The sequence below is a fragment of the Osmerus eperlanus genome, chromosome 6 (assembly GCF_963692335.1).
Source record: "Osmerus eperlanus chromosome 6, fOsmEpe2.1, whole genome shotgun sequence".
NCBI lineage: Eukaryota > Metazoa > Chordata > Actinopteri > Osmeriformes > Osmeridae > Osmerus > Osmerus eperlanus.
In genome coordinates, this window is record NC_085023.1 from 19,518,607 (window position 1) to 19,530,644 (window position 12,038).

The window sequence follows — 12,038 nt, forward strand, 5'->3', positions numbered from 1 at the left end:
ATAACTCTGATGCTCGTTAGCAGGGCTAACGTCGCCATGTTTCTTCCTCTGTGAGCTTATCGTAAAAATTCTCACAGGACACTTCAACGATATCTTGTATCTAACCCACGGCGTAGTTCGTAGAATGTTCCAGAAATAACGTTTCTGGAACAACAACACAGTATTTCAATCATTACATTCGCTGACAATAAATAATGAGTCTGAGCCTTCACACAAGACCAAACCAGTCAGAGCGTTACTGACACTGTGTGTGTGTGTCTTCTCCAGAACGGCCTGTCTCCGCTCCACATGGCCACCCAGGGGGACCACCTCAACTGTGTGCAGCTGCTCCTCCAGCACGACGTCCCCGTGGACGACGTCACCAACGACTACCTGACCGCTCTGCACGTCGCCGCCCACTGCGGACACTACAAGGTGGCCAAGCTCATCGTGGACAAGAAGGCTAACCCCAACGCTAAAGCACTGGTAAGGGAGGGAGGGAGGGAGGGAGAGGGAGAGGGAGAGGGAGAGGGAGAGGGAGAGGGAGAGGGAGAGGGAGAGGGAGGGAGGGAGGGAGGGAGGGAGGGAGAGGGAGGGAGAGGGAGAGAGGGAGGGAGGGAGGGGAGAGAGGGAGAGAGGGAGGGAGGGAGGGAGGGAGGGAGGGAGGGAGGGAGGGAGGGAGGGAGAGATGGGGACATTGTTTGGAAGGATAGAGAGAAGACTAGGAGAGGAGAGATGGAGGGAGGGAAGGAGAGAGGGAGTGAGAGGGAGAGAGGGAGTGGGAGAGAGGGTGAGGAAGGGGTTAAAGAGATGTCATCTCTTCTTCTCCTTTCCTCTTGCTTGTGCCTGATCTCCTCAGCTTCGGGTGTGGTTGGCAACTGTCACTTTCTTCGTCCTAGCTCACTTCCTGTTCACACAGCTCCTTCCTCATTCTAGAAAGATAACATTCAAAAACGCTTTGACAATGCTGACCATCCCTCTGTCTCCACAACTGCACTGATTAAGTTGTCACTGGTTCTGTAGAGATTTCTGCTCTGAAAGTGCTCAGATTTTAGTGATCAGCAGAGCTTGGTAAAATATATATTAAATACAATATATTTTTCTGTGTGTGTTGGGCTGTGTGCCTGTGAGTGTGTGTTTGTGTGAAAAACTTGACATGCATTATTGAGTATGTTGTCATGCTGTGTGGTGAGTTGAACCACAATAGATGTGGTGTTTCAGAAATTTTACTGAAAAGTGTGTGAACTGTGGTTCAAATCCAAGCCCACCTACGTCTCACACTTTACTGTACATCTTGAAACAGGCTGTGCCCCAAAAACCGATCATCCCAGCGGTTGCTGGTTAGTCTGAGGTGTTGTGGTTTTGTGTCGACAGAACGGCTTCACCCCGCTTCACATCGCTTGCAAGAAGAACCGCGTCAAAGTCATGGAACTGCTGCTGAAACACGGAGCTTCCATCCAGGCCGTCACTGAGGTAAAACAGGAAGAAATCGAATAGTATTTCAATGAAAAAATCTCATTAGAATTGAACCTCCCATTTAACGCAATAATCGTAAGCTGGTTCCTTTGGTTTTGCACCATTAAATCCATTCTGAATTCCCTGCTTTTGATGGCTGCTGTGTCGTTGTGTTTGCAGTCTGGCCTGACTCCCATCCATGTAGCAGCCTTCATGGGCCATGAGAACATCGTCAACTCTCTCACGCATCACGGGGCATCGCCCAACACCACCAACGTGGTAGGCCGCAAATCCTACTGTTCTGTAGAATATGGAGGCCCTCTCCACTAGCACCCTTCTCATAGTGTGTGTGTGTGTGCGTGTGTGTGTGTGTGTGCGTGTGTGTGTGTGTGTGTGTGTGTGAGCCAGCGAGGGGAGACGGCGCTGCACATGGCGGCGCGGGCAGGCCAGGCAGACGTGGTCCGGTACCTGCTGCAGAACGGAGCCAAGGTGGAGACCAAGGCCAAGGTAGGTGGGGTCAGGGGTCAGGGGTCAAGGAGGGTCCTGACCTCATGCAACATCTAACAGGCAAACCTTCTCCATGACTTGACACACACAGTACCGCCGCAACACCTCTCCCTTCCAAGCACTTCATCCACATCCTCCAACCACTCAGCAGGTTACATAACGTCACGTAGAGATAACACCCTCTCTCCCCGGCCTCTCGTCTCTGTGGTTGTCCAGGACGACCAGACGGCCCTGCACATCTCCAGCCGCCTGGGGAAGGCCGACATCGTCCAGCAGCTGCTCCAGAGGGGGGCGTCGGCCAACGCCGCCACCACCTCGGGCTACACGCCCCTCCACCTGGCGGCCCGCGAGGGCCACGAGGACGTGGCAGCCATGCTGCTGGAGCACGGAGCCTCTCTCTCCGCCGCCACCAAGGTCAGTGTAGCCCACTGACCTGGGTTAGGGTTTGGGTTAGGGTAAGGGTTACGGTTTGGGTTAGGGTTACATTTACATTTAGTCATTTAGCAGACGCTCTTATCCAGAGCGACTTACAGTAAGTACAGGGACATTCTCCCTGAGGCAAGTAGGGTGAAGTGCCTTGCCCAAGGACACAACGTCAATTTGCACGAACCGGAAACCTTCTGATTAATAGCCCGATTCCCTAACCGCTCAGCCATCTGACTCCCCTGTTAGGGTTTGGGTTAGGCCTCCTCTGGGGGGGCTTGGCTGCATGTCGTTCCAGCAGACCGGCCCTCCTATTGGCTCTCTGCCTCCAGCAAGCTTGGTTGGGCTGTCTGACACAGCTGGGAAGCAAACCTCATTCTGCGCATGCCAGATGACGTCAGTGTAGCTCATTACATCGCAGCTCCACTCGCACTTAATGGTGCTCTGATCTACGCTCAAGGTGAAAGAAGGATGTTTCTGTCGTCAGGGATGTGGTGGGCGTGTGTGTGTGCTTGTACATGTACAGGACATGTGTGTGAGAACGTGGTAATCTGGATGAGTTGCCATGGGCCCTTCTTGAAGGTGACCCTGTCAGCGAAATAGATTAATGAAGGGTAAACCCTACTGTCCCAGTGCTCTCGTTCTCTCTCTCTCTCTCTCTCTCTTTCTCTCTCTCTCTCTCTCTCTCTCTCTCTCTCTCTCACCCTCTCCCTAAATAGTCTCTCTCCATCTTTCTGTCACTCATGATCTCCCTTCCTGCATAGTCTCTCTATCTCTCTTTCTCTCTCCCATGCTATCTGTGTCTCTTGTTTATCTGTCTTGCACAAACATCCTCCTTCAAACATGAAAACAGAAAGAAGCGTATAAAAAGTCTTCCCTGTAAGACGAGAGCATGAATTAGCCTGTAGCAGCGGTATGAATTAGGTCAAACGTTGCTCTGTGCCAAACGGGCGATTTATCTTAGGAGTTCCACATTCCTCTGGAAAATATGACCTAATGTCTTAAAATACCCCTCCTCAACACACAGGTATGGGGCTTAGATGAACACAGTTGCATTTTGTCATACACTAAAGCGTGGGAACAGTGGCACCAAAGACAGAGTTTTTGGCTAATTCTGCAGTCCCGTGCATAACCACCAGGGGACCAAACTCTCAACTAATACTTGACCCATTTGTTTAAATAGTGTATGTTTCCTTTATAGATAAGGAACCTTTATCTATAAGGAAGATAGGTAAAGGTTCTGATCAGTGACTCTCTAGGCCGTCAGACAGTAGAAGGGCATGCTCGATGAACTTGAGTATTTTGTCTGCTTAGCATTTAGATAGCTGTGTCATGTCGAGAGCTGTGTCATGTCGAGAGCTGTGTCATGTCAATAGCTGTGTCATGTCGAGAGCTGTGTCATGTCAATAGCTGTGTCATGTCGATAGCTGTCTCATGTGGATGGGGTACGTTTGATTTGTACCCCCAAACAGAAAGGGTTCAGTCCACTGCACGTGGCAGCCAAGTACGGGAAGATCGAAGTGGCCAGCCTGCTCCTCCAGAAGAGAGCCTCTCCGGACGCTGCAGGAAAGGTGAGCTACCAGCAGAGAGAGTGAGAGTCAAAACGAACGGACCCAACGTGAACTCGTTGAACTCGGTCTGAGAGAGACGCCACGGCGAGACCAAACTGGCCTCAGCCATGACCGCAGGAAGTGGAAGTGTGAGAGAGTGAGAGAGCAACTGTATTCAGATTGCATCCCTCCTGGCCTGGTTTCTACCCTGCTGGACACACCCCTCCACCCCTCTGAGGAACAAGGAGAGCTGCGGGGGTTTGGGGGGGGCTCCAGCTGGGGAGCTCCTGCTGGACTGAGTGATATTGGGGCCGTTCCCGAAACTGCCCAACTATCAGATGCTTGGGGTGTCTGTGAAATAATCCTGTGCATGCTCACTATTCTCATGATGACACGCACTTACTTATCCTCTGCTGACACACAATCACGCACTGCCACACAAACTCGTGAACACATACACACTACCACACAAACTCATGTGAACGCACACACACACACACACACACAATCATGTGAACAGACACACACACACACGGCATCCTAACGTTGCTGTCTGTCTGCTCTCTGACTGCGTGATGTGAACTTCTTTATCTCCACATCTTGTCATCCTGCTCTGCTGACGTTCCTGCTTCTCCCCTCTGGTGTGTGTGGTGTGTGTGTGTGTGGTGTGTGTGTGTGGTGTGTGTGTGTGTGGTGTGTGTGTGTGTGTGTGTGTGTGTGTGTGAGGTATCGGTACGTTCCTGCTTCTCCCCTCTGGTGTGCTGGTGTCTGGGGTCACTCTAACGCGCTGCTGTGTTGCATGTGTGTGTGTGTGTGTGTGTTATAGAGTGGGCTAACTCCACTGCATGTGGCCTCTCACTACGATAATCAGAGAGTGGCTCTGCTACTGCTGGATCAGGGAGCATCTCCTCACTCTGCCGCCAAGGTACCTCACACACACACACCACACACACACACACCACACACACACACACCACACACCCACACACACCACGCACACACACGACATGCACAGACCTCGCGTAAACTTAACATGTTTTAAAATGATGGATGGGTCCTAGCAGGATAACCAGTAACATGATTCATCAAAGCTTTACATGTCTGCTTGCTGTTACTGTCCTCATAAGTCTTTGAAATCTTTTTCATGCGTTGGAATCATTCTTAAAGTGACTGTCTATGTGTGTCAGTGTACTACAATGTGGAGTTCCACAGTCTCCACTCTCAGCTAGCTTACGTTTAGTGTAGTCCCACTGATTATAGAGGTTTATATGTGTTCCTTTATGAAAGCATGGTAACCTAGTTACTGCTTTTATTCAACAAAATGGACTAGTGTATTAATACTGACTGTTTGTAACTTTTCAATGCAGTCCCACTGGTCATTTAAAAAAAAAAGAAAATTAGAAAATTGCCATATTTTACAAAACATAAAAGTTGATAAAACTTGACTTCTGGAGCCATACGTATGCATATGACCAATCAGAACCCAGATTTTTTTTTCCAACTGCAAAGTTGGCTATTATTATGTAGCACAAACATTTGGAGCACGCCCACCCTCTGCGGACTGGTGTGTAAAAATATGCAGTATTGTAAAGCAGGCGTCAACTGGGACGTCTGTGGCTAGGCTCAGAGTCAGCCTGTGGTCGGCCTTCAATCTTATAAGCCTTGTTTCAACTTTTAAAATCATGTTTCAACCTTGTTTTGACATCTAATAAAACTGTCCAGGGTGAGGGACCTCTAGATCCTTCACTCTCTCTCTCTCTCTCTCTCCTCTCTCTCTCCTGCTCACTTTTTATTTTTCCTTTTCTTTCTATTACTTTTCTCTCTCACACTCTCTTTCTCACTCTCTTTTCTCACAATCTCTCTTTCCTGTCAACTCTTTCCTTATCCCTCGTATAAATCTGTTTAAATTGGTGTTACGGTCGATGTCTCTGGTCTACTTCAACATCAAGCAGTGTTTTGGAAACGTGATCAATCTAAGTAGGGAGTGATGGAAAGGAGAGTGTTTGGGCCTGGCGCGATGTGAGCACACAACACCAAGAAGTCACATGACAGGAAACCAATTTTGATGTGTTCCACAGCTGCCTGTCCTCCTTTGGCTTCCTCCAGTGTCAGACAGACAGACTGACCTCACACACACACTCACACACACACACCACACACACACCCTCACACACACACACACCACACACACATACACACACCACACACACACCCTCACACACACACCACACACACACACCACACACACACCCTCACACACACACACACATACACACACACACCACACACACCACGCACACACACACACACACACCACACACACCACGCACACACACACACACCACACACACACACCACACACACACACCCACACACACACCCTCACACCACACACACACACACACCACACACACACACCCTCACACACACACACACCACACACACACCACACACACACCCTCACACACACACCACACACACACACCACACACACACCCTCACACACACACACACATACACACACACACCACACACACCACGCACACACACACACACACACACCACACACACCACGCACACACACACACACCACACACACACACCACACACACCCACACACACACCCTCACACCACACACACACACCACACACACACACACACACACACACACACACACTCACACACACACACACACACCACACACACCCTCACACACACACACACACACACACCCATAGATTGAACTGCCTGAAAAAGCCGAGCCAATAACCTGAAACAGCTGATAAACAGCTGCTAAACAGCTGCTAAACAGCTGCTAAACAGCTGCTAAACAGCTGCTAAACAGCTGATAAACAGCTGCTAAACAGCTGCTAAACAGCTGCTAAACAGCTGATAAACAGCTGATAAACAGCTGATAAACAAATCAGGTTTAATGCATGAGGCAACGTTTGAGTATTTGCCCTGTGACATTTATCAAACGATGTTCTCCAAAGATCCAAAGTTACCCCTGAGTCATATAAAGGTGTTTAATAAAGGTGGACATAGGTCCACTTGTTTAACAGTTTGACCCCCTTGACCCCAACCCTTCAGTGCCAGACTCCCAGAACTCCTCCACAACTAGCTCCTGGTGGAGCTGTCAGAGTCAGGGAATGTGCACTCTCCCTCCCTCCAGCCAGACAGGCTGTCTTCTAATCGGACTTCTCTGGCAGCAGTCATTGTTGGTAGTGTGGGTTCAGCGAAGGAAGGAGATGCAAAGGTCGAAGGTGTCGAGATAAGAACAGGAATCTCTCTAGGGGGCGTCAGTGCATCTGTGTGACATTGTCCTGCTGGGTGTCGTTTGCCCCCTCCTCCTCCCAACCTGAACACAAACAGTAGTCTTGTAACATGACGTCTGATTAGCAGTGTAACACTGAATCTCTGTATTTCAAAATGTTTTTTGGTGAATTGACAAGGTGTAAGACCGTTTTTACAGCTGTATTGTCAGTGTCAGGAAATACGTACACACATAACAAACACATATCATAAGACAGAGACTACACATGTTAAAGGAAACAGGATAGGAGTCAGTGTGTGTACGGTACGCCGTGTGCTTGTGTTTAACGACATTTCGTCTCCTCTCCAGAACGGCTACACGCCCCTCCACATCGCCGCCAAGAAGAACCAGATGGACATCGGGACCACGCTGCTGGAGTACGGCGCGGACACCAATGCCGTGACGCGGCAGGGCGTCAGCCCCGTTCACCTGGCGGCGCAGGAGGGCAGCGTGGACCTGGTGTCCCTGCTGCTCGCCAAGAACGCCAGCGTCAACATCGGCAACAAGGTGAGCACAGAGACGCTCTGACACGGACACAGGATGAGGGAGTACACGTGTAAACACTCTGACACGGACACAGGATGAGGTAGTACACGTGTAAACACTCTGACACGGACACAGGATGAGGTAGTACACTTGTAAACACTCTGACACGGACACAGGATGAGGGAGTACACGTGTAAACACTCTGACACGGACACAGGATGAGGGAGTACACGTGTAAACACTCTGACACGGACACAGGATGAGGTAGTACACTTGTAAACACTCTGACACGGACACAGGATGAGGTAGTACACTTGTAAACACTCTGACACGGACACAGGATGAGGGAGTACACGTGTAAACACTCTGACACGGACACAGGATGAGGGAGTACACGTGTAAACACTCTGACACGGACACAGGATGAGGGAGTACACGTGTAAACACTCTGACACGGACACAGGATGAGGTAGTACACTTGTAAACACTCTGACACGGACACAGGATGAGGTAGTACACTTGTAAACACTCTGACACGGACACAGGATGAGGGAGTACATGTGTAAACACTCTGACACGGACACAGGATGAGGTAGTACACGTGTAAACACTCTGACACGCACACAGGATGAGGTAGATACATGTGTAAACACTCTGACACGTACACAGGATGAGGTAGTACACGTGTAAACACTCTGACATGGACACAGGATGAGGGAGTACACGTGTAAACACTCTGACACGCACACAGGATGAGGGAGTACACGTGTAAACACCCTGACACGCACACAGGATGAGGTAGATACATGTGTAAACACTGACACAGACACAGGATGAGGTAGTACACGTGTAAACACTCTGACACGCACACAGGATGAGGTAGATACATGTGTAAACACTGACACAGACACAGGATGAGGTAGTACACTTGTAAACACTCTGACACGGACACAGGATGAGGTAGATACATGTGTAAACACTCTGACACGCACACAGGATAAGGTAGTACACGTGTAAACACTCTGACACGCACACAGGATGAGGGAGTACACGTGTAAACACTCTGACACGCACACAGGATGAGGTAGATACATGTGTAAACACTCTGACACGCACACAGGATAAGGTAGTACACGTGTAAACACTCTGGCACGCACACAGGACGAGGTAGATACATGTGTAAACACTCTTACACATGAACAGGATGAGGTAGATGTACACTGTACATTATAAGCAATGACAACACAACATGAATCACATACATACAACACACAGAAATATACATTCATAAATCCACACACACAGATACGGACACACAAAGCAAAACACTCACAGGCAGTTACAGTACTTCTTCCACACAGACATGTTCTGTATTATACTCTCACACACACACACATTTAGTCTGTACAACCGCACACACTAGATGCACCACAACTGAGCACAGTTATTTTTTTTCTGGTGAATTAGGCCCGGTAATATCCTGCTGGAGGGGCTGGTGTTATCTTAATGAACACTAGTTGAACACAGATTAGCAGCTCTGTGCTTAGCTGGGTCATTAGCACGGAGGATATTAGCACGGAGGATTAGAACAGAAAGACCTCACCTGCAGGCTTCAGAAGCAGCAGAGAGTTTATACTCACCTCCTTTCAAAACAAGCGCCTCACACACTTCCTGTCCACTGCCAGTCAGGAAGTTGTAGCATGATGCAGGATGCTTAATGAGAGCGACGGCGCTCACAGTGACGAGCTTATCCTCACTCTGCCTTGGTGTGTATGTGTGTATCTGTGTGTGTGTGTGTGTGTGTGCGTGTGTGTATGTGCGTGTGTGTGTGTGCGTGTGTGTGTGTATGTGCGTGTGTGTGTGTGTGTGTGTGTGCGTGTGTGTGTGTGCTTCTCTCCCTGTCAGAGCGGCCTCACCCCCCTCCACCTGGCGGCGCAGGAGGACAAAGTCAACGTGGCAGAAGTCCTGCTCAACCACGGAGCGGAGATCGACCCCCAGACCAAGGTGACGCTTCCTCCGTTCCTACGGCAACCACAGGGCCACCACAGACAAAGACATGACCTTGATCTCAACCCTCTTTCAGCCCCTTTTTTAGAAAAAATGTATGTGTTGCCAGGGTTGAGTAATGAGTGTGTTAGTAGTGTGTGTGACTAATGCCGACACATATTGGACAACAAAGTGTGGCGCGTGGGTGTGTTTGCATTAAGGATGTTTATAGTATAAGTTGTTTCAACAGCTCTGTATTCTCAGCAAAGGAAAGATAAACTTGCTTACACACAAAGCACACACACACACTGCATCAGTGTGTTCCGTGGTGCAGCATGAATAAAGGATCTGTCAGACACCTGAGTGGCAGGTGTTAGTGTCTGTACATACGTCACGCACAAACACACACAAACACACACAGACACACGCTCAGACCCATAGCAGGCTCCTCCACGAGCCAGGGGGCTGAGATCTGCAGCGGCTCAAGGGTAACCAACACAAGGTCACACACAGACGCATGTGCTCTGCTGACGCTTCATTTGTTTGGAGCCCTGGCCACTCATCCATTCCAGCCTCCCATTAATCTTCCACACGGGAGATGCGGATCTCGTCAAATGTAAACTGTGTCACCGTTTTCCTCCAGTCTAACCGAGTGGCAGTTGGTTCTGCATGAGCTTTGGAACATCTTACACCGTTGCTTAGCCCGAGGGAAAGTTCTGTTCTTACTCACAGGATGGGAGGTAACAGAAGGAGAGTTTGGCAGGCTGACCAAGGAGGCTCTTTTCCTCTCTCTCCTCATCTCTCTTTCTGTCTCTCTCTCTCTCTCTTTCTCTCTTTACTCCAACAGATGGGTTACACTCCGCTGCATGTGGCTTGTCACTATGGCAACCTCAAGATGGCGAACTTCCTCCTGCAGAACCAGGCCAGAGTCACCTGCAAAACCAGGGTAAACACACACACACACACACACTGACAGGTCTCCACTGCGGGGTATTGGAGGGGTATTGTTTACCTTCTCTGTTGTGTATCAGTCCCTGCTTGTGTGTCGTCTCTGTGCATCCCTAACTGTCTCTGCTCATCCTCTTCCCTCTCTTTCTCATCCTCTTCCTGACCACTTCCTGTTCCATCTCTGTCACTCGCTCTGTCTCCTTTGCCTCCCCCTATTTTTCCATTTCCATCACTCTCTGTCACGCCCTGTTCATTTCCTCTCCACTCTCTCTCTCTTTCTCCACCCTGCTCCCTCCTTCCCTCCCCCCACCCCTTACCCCACTCCATCTCTCTCTCTTACTCTCTCTCTATCTCCCTGCTCTCTCTCTATCTCCCTGCTCTCTCTCCATCTCTCCTTGTCCATCCCTGAATTTCCATCTCCCTCTTTCCCTCTCTCCATCCCTCTCTCCCTCCCTCTTTCTCTCTCTCCATCCCTTTCTCTCTCTCTCGGTCTCCCTCCATCCATCCCTCTTTCTCTCTCTGTCTCCCTTCCTCTCTGTCTCTCTCTCCAGAACGGGTACACCCCCCTCCACCAGGCGGCACAGCAAGGCCACACCCACATCATCGCCATGCTGCTGCAGCGCGGCGCCTCCCCTAACGAGCTGACCGTGGTGAGCAGAGAGCATCATGGGAGATTCCTGCTGAGCTCATCACAAGGGCTCAATGACCTCATCAGCAGGGTCGAACACACACACACGCAATACAACACACACGCATGTAGTACGACACACACACACACACATACAGAATGTAAGTGTGTATCATTAAGTCATGATGTACAGTAATAATAAGGCATGAGAATGCAGAACAGGTGTCATCGCGTACCTCTTCAACGGTTACACACACTACCCATAAAAGCACGTTGAACAAACACTTAAACGTAACGTAAAACGTAACACGTAAACAAATGCTTTCTGTCCCCTCCTGCTAACACTGTTCAGCCAACAGCAGCGGTACACAGATCAGACATTCTCCCCCTGTTTCCTCTCGTCCACAGAATGGAAACACCGCCCTGTCAATCGCCCGTCGCCTAGGTTACATCTCAGTGGTGGACACTCTGAGGCCAGTGACTGATGATAATCTGACCACCATGGTGAGAAACACCACATATGATCTACAGTGTCTGCTATTATTGATGTGTGTGATGTAAAAGTAGAACTAATGCTGTCCCTTTACTGACATTAATGAATGAGTGTGTTTGTGTAGAAAGAGGCCATCCCAAATTAGGGTTTGGCTTTTGTGTGAGCAGCAGTTCAGGTATCAGAGCAAACTGGACAGTAGGTGTGTGTGTGTGTGTGCGCGCATGACTCTGACCAGTCACGTTGCCTCACATGCGTGTGTGATTGTGCCC

At 49.6% G+C, this 12,038-nt stretch overlaps 1 protein-coding gene across 22 annotated transcripts in view; it reads left to right on the plus strand.

The window, feature by feature from the left end:
- The window catches only part of ank3a (ankyrin 3a), a 104,253-nt gene that overhangs the window by 54,451 nt on the left and 37,764 nt on the right, over positions 1-12,038 (plus strand). For 21 of the 22 annotated variants that reach the window (XM_062464260.1, XM_062464269.1, XM_062464254.1 and 18 more), the window contains 12 exons: positions 268-465; positions 1,354-1,452; positions 1,615-1,713; positions 1,843-1,941; positions 2,158-2,355; positions 3,837-3,935; positions 4,741-4,839; positions 7,538-7,735; positions 9,620-9,718; positions 10,548-10,646; positions 11,200-11,298; positions 11,685-11,780. In XM_062464260.1, coding sequence (XP_062320244.1) covers positions 268-465; positions 1,354-1,452; positions 1,615-1,713; positions 1,843-1,941; positions 2,158-2,355; positions 3,837-3,935; positions 4,741-4,839; positions 7,538-7,735; positions 9,620-9,718; positions 10,548-10,646; positions 11,200-11,298; positions 11,685-11,780 — 1,482 coding nt within the window. The remainder of the gene's footprint in view (positions 1-267; positions 466-1,353; positions 1,453-1,614; positions 1,714-1,842; positions 1,942-2,157; positions 2,356-3,836; positions 3,936-4,740; positions 4,840-7,537; positions 7,736-9,619; positions 9,719-10,547; positions 10,647-11,199; positions 11,299-11,684; positions 11,781-12,038) is intronic. The other variant, XM_062464270.1, reaches the window with a different exon arrangement.